General features: G+C 46.1%; 1 protein-coding gene across 3 annotated transcripts; it reads right to left on the minus strand.

The window, feature by feature from the left end:
• Positions 1–635: 635 nt before the first annotated feature.
• On the minus strand, positions 636–16,789 carry LOC125721878 (uncharacterized). 3 transcript variants are annotated; one of them, XM_048998024.1, is made up of 7 exons: positions 16,448–16,789; positions 13,954–14,052; positions 13,738–13,815; positions 13,212–13,336; positions 12,917–13,000; positions 11,593–11,684; positions 9,855–10,084 (listed from the first exon to the last, which is right to left on the minus strand). In XM_048998024.1, the coding sequence occupies exons 1-6, from the start codon at positions 16,557–16,559 to the stop codon at positions 11,598–11,600; spliced, it is 585 nt and encodes a 194-aa protein (XP_048853981.1). In that variant the 5' UTR covers positions 16,560–16,789; the 3' UTR covers positions 9,855–10,084; positions 11,593–11,597. The 3 variants fall into 3 exon arrangements, with proteins under 3 accessions (XP_048853980.1, XP_048853979.1, XP_048853981.1); XM_048998023.1 differs by lacking the exons at positions 9,855–10,084; positions 11,593–11,684; positions 12,917–13,000; ... (1 more) ...; positions 13,738–13,815; positions 13,954–14,052 and adding exons at positions 636–838; positions 1,234–1,326; positions 2,155–2,279; positions 2,798–2,875; positions 3,014–3,112 and having other exon boundaries at positions 16,448–16,764; XM_048998022.1 differs by lacking the exons at positions 9,855–10,084; positions 11,593–11,684; positions 12,917–13,000; ... (2 more) ...; positions 13,954–14,052; positions 16,448–16,789 and adding exons at positions 636–838; positions 1,234–1,326; positions 2,155–2,279; ... (1 more) ...; positions 3,014–3,112; positions 4,478–5,233.
• Positions 16,790–17,462: the final 673 nt, after the last annotated feature.

The following is a 17,462-nucleotide window of genomic DNA, read 5'->3' on the forward strand; positions in this document are numbered from 1 at the left end:
AGTTACTAAATTGCCCATAGGTGTGCGTGTGAGAGTGAATGGTGTGTGAGTGTGCCCTGCGATGGGCTGGCCCCCCATCCTGGGTTGTTCCCTGCCTCGTGCCCATTGCTTCTGGGATAGGCTCCGGACCCCCCGCGACCCAGTAGGATAAGCGGTTTGTAAAATGGATGGATGAATCTGAATATTTGTGAAAATGATTTGTGGCTGTTTTCAGGTGCCGTTGCCAAACTCATAAACGCACTGAAAACTGCATTCTGGCTTGTCTGTCCATTCTCTAGCCATATTATGCGGTTACTAAGAAAGTCTTTTAATAACGAGTACCGCCTTTCCTTTGAAAAATGGAGGTGGTTCTTTAGAAGCACATACACATGCTTCCTGTTTACAGTTGCAGCTACATGGAGGAGCCGGCCGTGTCTGACTGCATGGTGCGCTCATTACCGACATTCGTACGAATCGCATCTGCTGTCCAGGAGGAGAGTGACTCCCCCAGCGGCCTCTGGCTCCGCCCCCTCAGGCTCGAGGTGGACCAGGGCCAGTACTACCAGGGGCCAATCATCCATGAAGACGATTAATACCATGCTTGTGTTCACAGAAGCCCACAGACCCGCCCCCTGGTAACAAACACTGATGGAGAGTTGGTGACGACAGGTTAATTTATTTATTCTCTAACCCCATTGGCTGCTCTCAGACTTTCAGGTGCCAAGCGGAGGCCCCCCTTCTGTTACGCCCTCTGACACATCCAGTCGGCAGGGCCGTGACATCCAGAGGCTGTTGTGCAGCTGGGGAAGACGTCACACTGTAGATCTTCATACCCCGGCGTGATCATATCGTCAAAGTCCTGTAGGGGGCGTGACGTCAGATAAGGCAACCCACAGGAGAGACGCTTCTTGCCAGTGTCATTTTCAGAAAATCTTAAGTCAAGATACAATCCCTCATCCCCCCCCCCCCCCCCGCCACATGAGCTTACTGTTCATAGATGTTGAGGAGGGGGGTGTATAAAAGGGGTCAGAAGTTTGCCAAAGAGCCCACCCCCCCCGACATCTGCAATATCACTGGGTAGTAGGAGCAGCAGTTATTGTATCATCTTCATTATCATGCATTAAAATGGAGATCAATGAGAATGAAATGTTACCATGTTTCCATATTGTTGTTTATGTGTCTGCCTGCCTGTGTGTCCGTCTGTCTGTATGTCTGCCTGTCCATTTGCCTGTGTCCCCAGTGCTGCTGTCTTACCTTGTAGATTATGTGCCACATTTCTCCAGACCCAGCAGAGGGAAATCCTTGCACCCACACCTGCCTTCCACTGATCACTGACTTCACCCAGGCCTAAAGAGGGACCCACACTCTTATCAGACTACAGTAACTTATAGTGGCAAATATACAAAGAGTGGCCACTTTATTAGATACACGTAGCTAGTAATGGGTAGGACCAACTATACAAGGTATATCTGACTGGGGTAGTACCCATTTTATTAAGGACACCCAGACAGTACCAAGTAGGACCCACTTTATTAGGGACATCAAGATAGTACCGGGTAAAACCCACTTTATTAGGGACACGCAAATAGTACCGGGTAGGACCCACTTTATTAGGGACACGCAAATAGTACCGGGTGGTCCTACCCGGTAGTATCTGCATGTCCCTAATAAAGTCTTTATCAGGGACTTTATCAGGGACACCCAGATAGTACCGGGTAGGACACACTTTCTTAAGGACACCCAGCTAGTACCAGGTAGGACCCATTTTATTAGGGACACCCAGATGATATCAGGGGGGACCCAATTTTGCCTCCAGAACAACTCCTAGTGTAGACAATGGCGAGCCATGTGTTCAGAAATGCTTTTCTGCAGACCACTGCTGCACTGGGCTGTTATTTTTGGACTTCCTGTTAGCTTTAAGCAGTCCGACCTCTGACTTCTCTCCACTCACTGAACTGCCTCTGACTGGACGCTTTTTCGTGTTTCGCAGGTTCTCTGTACCCACGAGATACGACAGAGCATGAAAACCTCAAGAGCTCCCTGACTGTCTGCTGTATGCATTAGGTTGCAGCCACAAGATTCACCATTTGCAGTAGCAGATGTTTCCATTAGCAGTAAGGCATACCTAATAAACTGACCACTGCATGTATTTCCAGTAGCCAGTGCACAACCTACCTCATTCCTACTATCCACAGTGAGCAGCTGGGCTCCTCTCTGGGTACAGAAGCCCTTTGCTTCCTCACAGCTGCCCTGGCCGCTCCAGAACAGGTAGAACGTGTCTTCATGGAGATACCACTCTTCTGCATGTTCAGGAGAATCAACTCACTGATGTCTGATAACTGGGCTTCCGAACTCAACTAGTGCAACGTGGATCATTTACTGATTGTTAGAGGAAGCAAATGACACAGAGGAAGATCTCAAAAGAGATTAACTTTCATCTGGCTGAATGAGGAGTGAATGTTTCTGTGTCATGCAGTGTGGCACATGCAGTGTGGCACATGCAGTGTGACACATGCAGTGTGGCACATGCAGTGTGGCACATGCAGTGTGGCACATGCAGTGTGACACATGCAGTGTGGCACATGCAGTGTGGCACATGCAGTGTGGCACATGCAGTGTGGCACATGCAGTGTGGCACATGCAGTGTATTCTAACACTCACATATCCTGCAGCTTTAGTCTAACCCAGGCATGGAGGTTTTTCATATCTTGTTTTTAAGTGTCGTTGAGGAAATAATTCAATGTCTTCCTCATCAGCCTTGAGAGGTCACTGAAACCTCGCATGTTTACTGCACTGTCTGGGGACAGGGGTTCCTCACCGTTGTTGGGGGGAAACGGAGGCGGCTGGGAGACGCGGTGATCTGTCGGAGGAGCAATCGACCAAGCTGATTTATCCACTGCAGTGAACAAAGGCCACATGGTATCATGATGCATTTAATCAAAGCTTGAGGATGTATGTTTGCAGTAAACAGTCAATGCCGGCCAGCTGGACCTGAGGAAACATTTAAGCTTCCAACGTGGAGATCATGACTTACAGTGAACGGCCACCATCACCAGTATGGTAACCAGCAGGAGCGTGTTGGCAGTCAGAAGGATGAAGACCAGCTTCTTTCTGTCAGGACTTTGTTGGACCCCTGATACACAACGAAGAAACTATTCTAAAGAATTTAAGAACATAAGAAATTTACAAACGAGAGGAGGCCGTTCGGCCCATCAAGCTCATTTGAGGAGAACTTAACTAATACCTCAGAGTTGTTAAAATCTTATCTAGCTCTGATTTAAAGGAACCCAGGGTTTCAGCTTGTGCTGCACTAGCAGGAAGACTATTCCATACTCTAACTACACGCTGTGTAAAGAAGTGCTTCTTCAAATTCGTTTTAAAATGTTCTCCCGCTAATTTCCATTTATGGCCACGAGTTCTAGTATTTAAACTAATATTGAAATAGCCATGAATGGCTGAACAGCATCCAGACCTGTTAGAATCTTATATACCTGGATCATGTCCCCCCTTAGTCTCAGTTGCTCAAAGCTGAACAGATTCAGCTCAGCTAACCTCTCCTCATAAGACATTCCTCTAAGAGCAGGAATCATTCTCGTCGTCCTACTCTTTCCTAGTTACCACAGAATACCACAGAATTGCGAAATGCATTTAGACACATCCGTGAACGTTAGTTGTGTTTTGCTCTTTACGCTTCATGGTTTGTGTTAGATCGTCAAAATCGGGCGCAAGTGTGTATGAGTATGTGCAGCTGTGCTGGGTGTGTTTTAGTTTTTGTACATCATTCTCCATGTTTTTTTAGCCCCCTCTGTTCATTCTGTGTTGTAGAAAGTGTTGTAACTTTACTTAGCACTCATTAGCACTCCCTTTATTTTGTGGTTATCCCTCTTGTGTTCAGTTTCTGTGAATAGACCCCTGGCTGTTTGGGGCTGTTCCGTGGATCGGCTCTCCTCCCTGTCTGCGCCGTGCCCCGCCGTAACAAGTTGGTGAACGAATAAGAACAGTTTGTTCTTTTAGGCGAACTGAATCAAACGAACTGTATCCCAAAAAGAGTAATTTCTCTAGTAGGCCTACAGACCTGGAAAAATTGCTTTAAATCAGCACCTAGTAGACAGTGTTTAGCGTTTGCAAGTATACAAAAGACTGTAGTACAAGAGAGTGGAGCACAGTACTAGATAGGACTTACAAATGCTAAACATTGTACTATGCACCTTATCATTCTACTATTGTATCTTACGGTTTACTACTTGTTTTATTTTACTGCAGTAAAAAAAAACTACATGACAGTAAAGTTCAAACTTGAAACTAACGAATATAAGATGTCTTGAAATGTATGTTGAAATATCCTTTTACGTCTTTTAAGAGTTTATTCTCTTCTGATCATGTTCGGGAGTGTGTGTGTGTGTGTGGGGGGGGGGGGGGGGGGGAGACACCCTAGACAGGATGCAAAATATCAGAGGTAAAGTAAAAAGCAGTAAATAAACCGACAGTAAGCACTCACCCACAGATGTGTAGCGAGTCTCTGCCGGCTTGTAGTGCAGAGTCTCGTAGACGTCTTGAGCTGGAAGGGTGCTTTCATACTGGTTCATCTCGATGGTCTCTTGGTGATTCATCTCCTCTGCATCAGTCCAGCTACACTTGCCACTTACGTCCTGATAATCTGAATGTGTCGTTTTGTTCCTTAGTTGTTAGACCTCTTGATTTTTTTTATCTGTTTACTTCTTCTTTTATGGTGCTGCACGATAAGCTAACTGTAAATAGGAGTTAGCAAGTCACCTCCGCCAGATATTATCAGGGCAAAGAGCTGTAATGTAAAGTGAAGTGAAATGTAAAGTTGAAATGTAAAGTGAATTTCTTTACAGTATGATCAAACTTTTGAGCACGAACGCAGTGTCAGCTTCAACCATTAAATAACTATGTGACTATCTTAATCCACAATGTAGCAACATCGCAGTTGTTAGGCAAGAGTAAAACTAAAACAACGCCCAACATCCTGTAGATCCCATGTAGATGTAGGTCCCATCCTGTAGATGTAGGTCTGCCCCTGCATCGAGACTGAAATTTCAACCCCTGTATTAGCTTAAATTATATAATCTTGTTTTGTTTGACTCTTCTGCCGGCCCCTGGAGGATGGGCCCCCCCTTTGGGTCTGGTTCCTCCCAAGGTTTCTTCCTCTTAGGGAGTTTTTCCTTGCCACCGTTGCCTTTGGCTTACTCACTGGGGGGTCTTTACGTGGCAGAAATGTAAAGCGCATTGAGACAATGTAATGTTGTGATAATGCGCTATATAAATAAAATTGCATTGCATTGCATTACAGTTTGCAGATTTCCCTGCTCAAACACACCTTAATCAGCTAATTACCAGGTTTAGTCCTCCTGGTACGGTACCTAAGGCTTCCACTAGTGTGGGACCTAAAGCTTCTGCTGGTGTGGGACCTAAGGCTCAAAGATGGGGTGAAAACTGTGGCAGAGCAGGGGGGAACAGGGTCCGGTTGGAGGTTCTTGAGGGCACCGGCAGCCTTAGATCCCGCACCAGCAGGACACCCAGATATTACCAGGTAGGACCCGCTTTATTAGGAACACTCAGTCAGTACCAGGTAGGACCCACTTTATTAGGGACACCCAGATAGTACCGGGCAGGACTCACTTTATTAGGGAGACTCAGATAGTACCAGGTAGGACCCACTTTATTAGGGACACCCAGATAGTACCGGGCAGGACCCACTTTATTAGGGAGACTCAGATAGTACCAGGTAGGACCCACTTTATTAGGGACACCCAGATGGTACCAAATAGAACCCGCTTTATTAGGGACACCCAGATAGTACCGGGCAGGACCCACTTTATTAGGGACACCCAGAGAGTACTGGCTAGGATCCATTTTCTTGGGGACACCCAGATAGTACCAGGAAGGACCCATTTTATTAGGGACACCCAGATAGTACCAGCTAGGACCCACTTTATTAGAGACACCCAGATAGTACCAGGTAGGACCCACTTTATTAGGGACACTCAGTTAGTACCAGGTAGGACCCACTTTATTAGGGACACTCAGTTAGTACCAGGTAGGACCCAATTTTGCCTCCAAAACAACTGCTAATGTAGGAGTAGACTAGACTAGGAAGTCCAAGTTCAGAGAAGCTTTTCTGCACACCACTGCTGCCCTGAGATGTTTTTTTACACTTCCTGTCAGCTGCAAGCAGTCTGGCCTCTGGCCTCTTTTCAACCACTGAACCGCCCTGAAGGGAAGTTTTTTTGTGTATCACAGTTTCTCTGTAACCTCGAGACCACAGAGCGTGAAAACTTAAGCAGAATCCACATGATTCACCATTTGCAGTAGCGGATGTTTGCATTAGCAAGAAGGCATACTTAATGAACTGTGTGTATTTCCAGTAGCTAGTGCACAACCTACATTATTCCTACTATCCACAGTGAGCAGCTGGGCTTTTGCTTCCTCACACCTGCCCTGGTCGCTCCAGAACAGGTAGAACGTGTCTTCATGGAGATACCACTCTTCTGCATGTTCAAGGGAATCAACAGAGACCCATTTAATCATATATTAGCTGGTGCGGCTCACTGATGTCGGATAACTGGGCTGCCAAACTCGACTAGTGTGACGTGGATCATTTAGTGATTGTTATAGGAAGCAAATGACACAGAGGAAGATCTCAAAGGAGATAAACTTTCATCTGGCTGAATGAGGAGTGAATGTTTCTGTGTCATGCAGTGTGGCACATGCAGTGTGGCACATGCAGTGTGGCACATGCAGTGTGGCACATGCAGTGTGGCACATGCAGTGTATTCTAACACTCACTTATCCGGGAGGGAGTGGAGCAGATAGCACATGGCTGGACACCCTGGATAAGATGCAAAATACCAGAGTTTTACCGACAGTAAGCACTCACCTGCAGATTTGCAGTGAGTCTCCACCGGCTTGGAGTGCAGAGTCTCATAGACATTTTGAGACGGAGGGTGGCTTTCATAGTGGTTCATCTCCGCCGGGTCGGTCCAGCTACACCTGCATCCTGCTGTTCTGGAAGGTCCTCTAGTTTCTTTTAGGGGTCTTATTGTATTTCTTAGGATTTTCCTTCTTCTGCACAATGTGCAAAATCTACCTTTTCGAACTCCTAGATCAGCGGTCGGCGACCTTTTTAAAGCAAAGAGCCATTTTATCATAAACATCTGACTCAAGATTTAGAAAGAGCTGCTGGGTAGAGGAGGGGGTCTGACATACGAACTTTCAGCAGGTTATAATTACCCTTGTATACGACAGAGAATCATGAAATTCGCTGTTATCGTGCAACATTCCCGCCACTGTTCAGGGCTGTAAAGAGACACTGGTCAGCCTAATGGTGGCGCTATAGTGCAATGTTTTATGTTTTGGCTCATATTTGCTGAACCGTTATTACATTTGTTGACTCTAGACAGTCATAATTGCTAATAGGATTATCAACCTCCATCCTTTAGGTCTTTAATGAACTTGCAAAATGTGTAATACCTACATTTACAAGTAATTGTATTCTCAGAGATACAAACTTGTTCTTTTTTCTGACAGTGTATTGGTCAGATGAGGATGCTCTTTAAACATGAAGTTACATAAAAATTAAATTGTACTGTAAAGTAATATTTGAAATTCTGCCTTGTATTAATCATATCAATGTGTAAGAAAATATATCATGAATGTTATTATCTATTTTATTTTTTAGAAATTTACAGGCGTAGCTTAGTTTCGCGTGGCCAGCAATTAATGACTGGTTGGGCTCTCTCACCTTGCGCCCCCTTGCTATAAAGCCTAGAATCGTCTGTGGAACTTCCTAATTCTGGGTGCAATCTGCTCTGAGGAGAATAACTTCATTCCACCTCTGGAGGGCGACAGAGCTCCAGAAATAAACTTAGGTTAAACTTGGGATAAAGCGGTCAGTTTGAAGTACTTTTTAGTTTTAAGCTTGTTTTAATGTCTAGAGCTATTTATCTAGATAGAAAGTGAATATTTGCAGTGAAACACAACAAAGAAGGATGTCCTCTCTTCTCCAAAAGCCACTGATGTCTCGATGAACACCGCTTCAGTTCCCAAACCAGTTCTGAGTGGCACCTCAGCATTTCCATATAAGCTATGCGATACATTTCATCACCAGCTCACTTAATTAATTAAGTAAATTAGTTCCAAAAATAAATGCAGTGTTTAATGGTCACACAAGGACAAGGCTGCAAAGAAAAAATTTAATTATTACTTTAGGAAATGTTTTGAAATAGGTAACGCACTCTGACAGATAAAATATCAAAGTTTCACACCAACATGAAAATCATTTAAGCGTGTTTTTCTTTGACTGCCTGAGACTCTTGCACAGTACTGTATGCTATTTTTAGATAGATAAGATTACCCCTGACCACCCTAGATTGTTTATCTAACATGAATGCTCATGTACCCTTATGATAAGCACTGGTGTACACAGAGAGCTGTCTAGGGTAGTCAGGGTAATCCCGTCTATCTCAAAGTGACGCTTTAAGGCTTTACTTGGGGAAATTTAATTCTAAATTTAAAAAGACATCGCTTGTGTTCTCCGTTCCAAAGCGAGTTTCAGTTCCCTTAAGCGCTTCAGACCTTTGAGAGGCTGGTGCTGAGGCAGCACTGACCCCTGGTAACAGACACCAGGGGGCGCTATCCTGAAGCCCATTTAGCCACTGGTTCATTTCACCACTGTGCACTAAAAACATTAGGGGGATCATTCCTGCCTGCTACCGTCAGACACCTCTCCGCTGTCCTGCCCCCCACCCTCAGCCATAACACGCCAGGAAATGTCATCTTTGCCGACGTACAAATCTGCTGCTATTTGTATTACCATCACTAGTATATTATCCTTATTGTTACCTGTAAATATTAATTTCTATAATACTATGTTTCCAGCATATTTTGTGTACTTTTAATTTTGTGAGCCATATTCACTTGTACCGAGGTTCGAGTCTCTGCCTGTGTATGGAGTTTGCATGTTCTCCCCATGTCGTCGTGGGGTTTCTTCGAGGTACTCCGGTTTCCCCCCACAGTCCAAAAACATGCTGAGGCTAATTGGAGTTGCTAAAATTACCCGTAGGTGTGCATGTGTGAGTGAATGGTGTGTGAGTGTGCCCTGCGATGGGCTGGCCCCCCATCCTGGGTTGCTCCCTGCCTCGTGCCCATTGCTTCCGGGATAGGCTCCAAACCCCTCGCGACCCAGTAGGATAAGCGGTTTGGAAAATGGATGGATGGATGGATATTTACTTGTTTACACTATGTGTGTACTCTCTCTGCGTCATGTCTGTTTAGCACCATACACATGTCTGTCTGTGTACTATATTCATACTGCTGTACTTAATCTTAATCCAAATAATTCCTGGTTACATTCAGTTGCTCTGTACCCTTGAAACCAGATTTCGAAAGTCTTTAAAAGTGGTATATAATGTTCGACCGTGTATGAACTGTTGATGGTTCACTGAAAAGCAGAAAATACCAGTGCAAGTGCTGGTTCCAGTGGTACAGAGCTTGCATGTTCCCCCCATGTCATATAGACTTCCTGCCACAGTCCACAAACACGCAGTTAAGGGAACCGGTGTGTGTTGGTGTATGAGGTGATGCTTTACCAGACAGGGCACAGGCTATCAGAAATAGAATCGGTAGACAAGAATCAGAGTTTGGGGTCCAGAGAAGTCAGAAGCTGGGGAGATGAGCGCTATGAAGGCTCAGGAGACAAAGAGCGGGAACATGAGTCAGAGCAGGCGGGGGGGGGGGGGGGGGCGGGGGGGGTGGGCAGGGAGGGGGCAGGACGAGAAAAGCACAACGCAAGACAGGGCAGTGAGAACACTCTGTACTCTCGGTAAACACTCGGTAAAATTCTGAACCAAATTTTTATTTTTTTTTAATTGAGCAGTACTAATAAACAGAACATAGTGCTGTAAGAGTGCCGCAAAGAAACAGCAACTAATGTCACTACCTGCATGTTACTACCCACATTAAACCTTTTACAGCTAAAAAATGATTGAAAACAAGCCTTCTGACTCTCCTCTCTTTCTTCTTTCAGTCCCGGTGGCTCCTCATTCCGCCCCCCATTTTGCTTTATGAATCAGGTAATTGTTACCTGTCGAGGGAGGCGTAAGACAGGGTGTTAAACAATGTTTGGCAGGGAAGCGTGGAAGCCTTTTCTAACAATCTGAGTCAAATTCATTCGACTAGAGCCAACTAGGTACCATGGAGCCCGGAGCAGGCTGTCGACCCCAAGCTTCTCGTCCGTAAGATCCCACTTGGCCAATCACAGATTGAGAATTATCAACCAGTCTGTCTCCTCTCATTCATCTTAAAATCTCTTGAACTGCTCTCCTTTGTCTCTGACTTGTTCTAACAGAACAATTTCCTGCACCATCTCCAGTCTGGCTTCAGACTGGCTTCAAACCTAGACATTCGACTGAGACATTCGCCTCGTCCTTATGGATCATCTGAAATCCACAAGAGCTGCATCCTAGCTGTCCGTCCCGATCATGCTTAACCTCTGTATGGCTCTTGACGCAGTTAATCACCAAAATCCTCCAGGCCACCTTCTCTCAGCCTATCACAAAGTCTGCTCCGAGCTGGATTGACTTGCACCTATCAGACAGATCATTCCAAGTGTCTTGCAGCTGCAGTACAGCAGCTAAAAAATGCTGCCTTTCGGAAAGTGTGCCAAGGCAGAAAAAGGGCTGGGAAACACTTGTCTAAATCACATCATGTAATAACCAAGGCTCTGTTCTGGGTCCTTTCACTTCCCCTCTTTTCTTCTGTACAGCTTGGTTCTATCACACTGTCCCCATGAAGGTCTGTTAGGAACCTTGGGGTTCTGAGCGACACCCAGCTGCCCTTTGCTGAGCACATACCAGCGCTCTCCCAGTCTTGTAGATATACCCTGTATAACACCAGGAAGATCAGACCTTTTCTGTCTCAGAATGCAGCTCAGCTTCTAGTCCATGCACTTGTTACCTCGCAATTAGACTAGTGTGACTGATATCTGGCAGATCTACCTGCTGGTGCTGTTAGAGTGTCGCAGCTGATTAAAAATGCGGCAGCCGGTCTGGTATTCAATCAGCTCTCATGTCCCACTGCGCCTTGTCTATTTTCACTGGGTCCCTATTCATGCTCACATAAGTTCGAAGTCCTTGGTCCAGGCTATCAGAGTCAGCAGAATCCCAGTCCACCTCCAAGAAACCTCTTATTCTCTGTTCCAGGAATTCCACTACTAGCCTGATACCACTCAGGCTTCCCTGAATGATCTCAATAATGTATTTGCTACTGATTTGAATAATAGTCTTATTAGGTTCTTGTGTTGTGGGAACAACTGCTCACACTTCTACCAGAGCATTCACTGGAAGTTCAGCCCAGCTGCACTTTTGCCTGGTTAACTCCTTGATAGCTGTAGGTTTGTATCTACCTCACTTGTATGCCACTTTGGACAAAAGTTTTTGCTAAATAAAAATATTTATGTAAAAAATGCTCTAGGAAATTCGGAGTCTGGAAGGGGGGGCACTTTTTTAGGTCAAGAGCTCATCTAAGTGAACGTCCTCTATTCACATCTGCTTGTAACATGCGTGAAACACAGATCGTGTGAAATTCACTTACATAAATCATGTCGGTTTCTGACACACCCAGCCGGCAAGGCCATGACTTCCAGAGACGGTTGGGCCGCTGGGGAAGACGTCACATACACCGTCCTGTAGGGGTGTGAGACGTATTAATGGTGCTTTTCCACAGGCATACAGGAACTGAACCGTACCTGAGCCTCACCACAAAGAGAGACTAGTTACAGCCCGGTTCCAGTTCACTTCAGTTTTCCACTGCAGAAGGATCGGCTCGGTAAAGGCTTTGCCGAGAGAGAGAGACAGTGATGTAAAATCAAAAAGATGCTTATTTACTCTTCACACTGTGTACATCATGATTTACTATGTGCTAATTTCCTAATTTTCTAACAATTCTGTGAGGATTGCTGTGTTATGTTACCTATCAAAAATTAGTGGAATTAGCATTTGCTTAAACAAATTAGCATTACTAATTCATTCCTTTAAGCTGTTCTGTAGTACTTTTTTAAGTAGGCGGTTGGGAATTTTCAGTTTCCAAGTTATCGGGAATGATATGTCTGCCTGTGTGTCTCTCTCCCTGAATGTCTGTCTGCCTGCATGTCTCTCTCCCTGAATGTCTGTCTGCGTGTCTCTCTCTCTGAATGTCTGTCCGTCTGCGTGTCTCACTCCCTGAATGTCTGTCTGCCTGCGTGTCTCTCTCCCTGAATGTCTGTCTGCCTGCGTGTCTCTCTCCTTGAATGTTTGTCTGCCTGCGTGTCTCTCTCCCTGAATGTCTGTCTGGCTGCGTGTCTCTCTCCCTGAATGTCTGTCTGCCTGTGTGTCTCTCTCCCTGAATGTCTGTCTGCCTGCGTGTCTCTCTCCCTGAACGTCTGTCTGCCTGCGTGTCTCTCTCCTTGAATGTCTGTCTGTCTGCGTGTCTCTCTCCTTGAATGTCTGTCTGTCTGCGTGTCTCTCTCCCTGAATGTCTGTCTGCTTGCGTGTCTCTCTCCCTGAATGTCTGTCTGTCTGCGTGTCTCTCTCCTTTAATGTCTGTCTGTCTGCGTGTCTCTCTCCCTGAATGTCTGTCTGTCTGCGTGTCTCTCTCCCTGAATGTCTGTCTGCCTGCGTGTCTCTCTCCTTGAATGTCTGTCTGCCTGCGTGTCTCTCTCCCTGAATGTCTGTCTGTCTGCGTGTCTCTCTCCCTGAATGTCTGTCTGCCTGCGTGTCTCACTCCCTGAATGTCTGTCTGCCTGTGTGTCTCTCTCCCTGAATGTCTGTCTGCCTGCGTGTCTCTCTCCCTGAATGTCTGTCTGCCTGCGTGTCTCACTCCCTGAATGTCTGTCTGCCTGCGTGTCTCTCTACTTGTGACCCCAGTGCTGCTCTCTTACCTCATCATCGCTGATTCCAGAACCAGCAGAAGGCGATTCTTCCACAAACACCTGCCTTCCCCTGACCACTGACTTCACCCAGTCCTTAAAAGGGACCCACACTCTTATCAGACTGCAGTAACTTCATACAGTGGCAAATATGTTATAGATTATATCATGCAACTTAACCATTCGAGTTCTCAGCTGCACAGTAACTGCAGGGTGAAGCCATACGATTCACTGTTTGCATTAGCAAGAAGGCATACCTAATAAACTGGGCACTGCATGTATTTCCAGTAGCCAGTGCACAACCTACCTTATTCCCACTATCCACAGTGAGCAGCTGGGCTCCTCTCTTGGTACAGAAGCCCTTTGCTTCCTCACAGCTGCCCTGGCTGCTCCAGAACAGGTAGAACGTGTCTTCATGGAGATACCACTCTTCTGCGTGTTCAAAAGAATCAACAGAGACCCATTTAATCATAGATTAGCTGGTGCGGCTCACTGATGTCGGATAACTGGGCTGCCAAACTCGACTAGTGTGACGTGGATCATTTAGTGATTGTTAGAGGAAGCAAATGACACAGAGGAAGATCTCAAAGGAGATAAACTTTCATCTGGTTGAATGAGGAGTGAATGTTTCTGTGTCACATGCAGTGTGGCACATGCAGTGTATTCTAACACTCACATATCCTGCAGCTTTAGTCTAACCCAGGCATGGAGATTTTTCATAACTTGTTTTTAAGTGTCAATGAGGAAATAATTCAATGTCTTCCTCATCAGCCTTGGGAGGTCACTGAAACCTCGCATGTTTACTGCACTGTCTGGGGACAGGGGTTCCTCACCGTTGTTGGGGGGAAACGGAGGCGGCTGGGAGACGCGGTGATCTGTCGGAGGAGCAATCGACCAAGCTGATTTATCCACTGCAGTGAACAAAGGCCACATGGTATCATGATGCATTTAATCAAAGCTTGAGGATGTATGTTTGCAGTAAACAGTCAATGCCGGCCAGCTGGACCTGAGGAAACATTTAAGTTTCCAACGTGGAGATCATGACTTACAGTGAACGGCCACCATCACCAGTATGGTAACCAGCAGGAGCGTGTTGGCAGTCAGAAGGATGAAGACCAGCTTCTTTCTGTCAGGACTTTGTTGGACCCCTGAAACACAAAGAAGAAAGTAGTCTTTTCTAGTTACCCCTGAATTATTCCATCAACATTGTTCATATTTAAATTCTAAATACAGATCTTAAGCAGAAATGCTCTATCATTAAGTAAAAAGGGAACAGTGGACACTCTGAAGGCACCAGCATACACCCAGGGTTGTAGGAATGGGGGGCATTTCTGTCGCTCTCATCATCGAGTGCTTTTTATCATTTATGTTTGAGTGTTTCATGAGTTGCTTCTGCAAGTTTCACAGGTGTAGCTACGATACAACCACATTAAGCAGGGGATTTGATACCTGGCAGCATCATCTCATTGCTTGAAAAGCGTGGAGATACCGGGCGCTTAAAGAATGAAATTCTTTAATTCACAAAAATTTCCATGACAATTGTTTCAGTTCTGGCTCCTGCCCTGCAGGCTCCTCTGGGCCCTCCAGTCCCCACAAGCCCCTCTGGGCCCTCCTGTCCCCACAAGCCCCTCTGGGCCCTCCAGTCCCCACAAACCCCTCTGGGCCCTCCTGTCCCCACAAGCCCCTCTGGGCCCTCCTGTCCCCACAAGCCCCTCTGGGCCCTCCAGTCCCCACAAACCCCTCTGGACCCTCCTGTCCCCACAAGCCCCTCTGGGCCCTCCTGTCCCCACAAGCCCCTCTGGGCCCTCCAGTCCCCACAAACCCCTCTGGACCCTCTTGTCCCCACAAGCCCCTCTGGGCCCTCCAGTCCCCACAAACCCCTCTGGACCCTCTTGTCCCCACAAGCCCCTCTGGGCCCTCCAGTCCCCACAAACCCCTCTGGACCATCTTGTCCCCACAAGCCCCACTGGGCCCTCCTGTCCCCACAAGCCCCACTGGGCCCTCCAGTCCCCACAAGCCCTTCTGGGCCCTCTTGTCCCCACAAGCCCCTCTGGGCCCTCCAGTCCCCACAAACCCCTCTGGACCCTCTTGTCCCCACAAGCCCCTCTGGGCCCTCCTGTCCCTGCTCCTGCCCCCTTACTTACTCTCGCCCTGCAGATCCCACATCACTCTCAGGTCCCGGTCCTGCAGTTCCAGTGGTGTCCCCCAGCTTGGCAGTCCCCTGGGTGCCATCCAACTCCACTGACCCCTCGATGCTGCCCCGCTCCCAAGACCCCTCAGCACTCCCTAGTGTTGCCCACACCCACATTTGTTTAGTTCCTGTAATTGTGTCTCATGTCTGGTCTTGTGCTGTGTTTGGTCCTCCCTTGTCAGTCTGTCTCTCTGGTTCTTGTCAAAGTCAAAGTGAGTTTGGCACAAACTTGCTGAGCGAACCAGTGAGCAATCATTGTCAAATTTTGATCTCTAAGTTGGAAAGCTGAGGACATCCGTTATCCAATCCGTTGAAGTTATCTTTCACAGTAAGCCAGCACTTTAGTTTCTCCTGTCGAGCAGTTTAACATGTAATTTAGTTAATGGTGTAAAATATTTTTTATATTTTTAAATGTTATTAAATGTTTTTAAACTTATTTTAACTGCTCCTTTTAACATCCCTGTCCAGATAAGTCTTATAGTCACAAAGAGCATTGCTAATCACTGCGGTTCTAACTGTTGATAAAACCGTGAAATACTAGCCAATCGTCGCCCTCTTATCTGATGTTCTTACAGCCTATGACGTGACAGCAGGCGGAAGTCAATGCGCTCATAAGAGGGTCTGGCTCTCAGCTATTTGCACGCTCTGCCGCAACAGGAAACGTGACAGTGGAATAGCTTCCTGATTGGGACAAATGATGAAATTATTAATTATGTTAACACATGACCACAATTAAAATGCTGCTAAATAAATTGCAACCTACAGATGACACTTTTATACCATACCATTTACTTGTATTTGTACTTTCTGGACCTGAAATCTCCACCTCTGGACCTACCGCTAGTTAGCTCCGCTGTTCAGCATTCACGTCATAAACCAGGGAAACCGGTATAGTCATGAGAAATGTTTCATCCCCAAGAAGACCATAATTACTAATTAAATGCTACTGTGTTAGAAGATGAGCAGGGGGTTATAGAATGAGGGGAGGCAAATGTAATAATACACTGTTAATCGTAATGGGGGGGGGGGGGTTGTCATAATTTACCATTTAACCGATAACTGATAACTTTATCGATTAATTAAAAAACCGTCAGTTTTTTAATTTAGGTTATTTAAAAAACAGTTAGGCGGTTAATAAAGAAAAACGGTTCCGAAATTTGCAGTGTGGTAATCACATAGAACGGAGAGAATAAAAGAAATATACGCTTGGTTACATAGCCTATCAACTTATAAGGGTGTTTCATTGGTTGTTTAAAAGTAGTAAAACAGTCACAAATGTACTGCATGTCTAATATCAGGATGCAAAATATCAGAGGTAAAAAGCAGTAAATAAACCGACAGTAAGCACTCACCCGCCGATCTGAAGCGAGTCTCTGCCGGCTTGGAGTGCAGAGTCTCGTAGACGTCTTGTGACGGAGGGTCACTTTCATAGTGGTTCATCTCAATGGTCTCTGGGTGATTCATCTCCTCCGGGTCGGTCCAGCTACACCTGTCGCCTGCGTGCTGCTCATCTGAAAGGTGCCGTTTCACTCCTTGGTTGCTGGTCGTCTTTTATGTTTTCTTTTTATTTTTTTGGTGATGATGCACAATGAGCTGAATGTGGCTGAAAGAAGAAGTCAGTATGAAGATGTCAGTTGCGCCTATTCAAAGTAAAGTTGATGATAGGGCGAAAACTAAAGTGAGAGTTTAATTTAAGAACCTGGGGACAGCATGTAGCTCTGCTGGTTAGGAAGCTGTGGCTGTGGTTAGAGTGATCTCACCACTGAAGTCTTCAGCAAGGCCCTTAACAGCCTATTTCTCCACTACAGTTTCAAAACAAAAAAATAAATAAATGTACACTGGTAGGGCTGTTGCGATTAGGGTTGCAACGGGGCGGAAGATTTACAGAATCTTTCCATGTGTCATGGTCGCAGACCAGGGGAGTCGAGGCCAGGTGTGAGGGAGGTGTGGGGGGGTGTGAGGGGGGTGTGGGGGGGTGTGAGGGGGGTGTGAGGCTTTATTTACAGCAGAGCAGGGAAAAGCAAAGCGACCGTAAAATGAGATCTCTTTCAAAATTAAAAATGACATTATTTGGTACAGTTCTGGAATGGCAGTTTTACATTTTCTTTAGCAATTTATACTGCTTGTTGAAAGTTTGCAGCATAATTTTAAATGCTAGTTTTTAGGAGTTTTTAAGTTAGTTGTGGGGGTGGCATGGTAGTGCAGCGGTTAGCACTGTTGCCTCACACCTCTGGGACCCAGGTTCGAGTCTCCGCCTGGGTTACATGTGTGCGGAGTTCGCATGTTCTCCCCATGTCGGCGTGGGGTTTCCTCCGGGTACTCCGGTTTCCCCCCACAGTCCAAAAACATGCTGAGGCGAATCTGAGT

This window comes from Brienomyrus brachyistius, unplaced genomic scaffold (genome assembly GCF_023856365.1).
Source record: "Brienomyrus brachyistius isolate T26 unplaced genomic scaffold, BBRACH_0.4 scaffold35, whole genome shotgun sequence".
NCBI classification, from domain to species: domain Eukaryota; kingdom Metazoa; phylum Chordata; class Actinopteri; order Osteoglossiformes; family Mormyridae; genus Brienomyrus; species Brienomyrus brachyistius.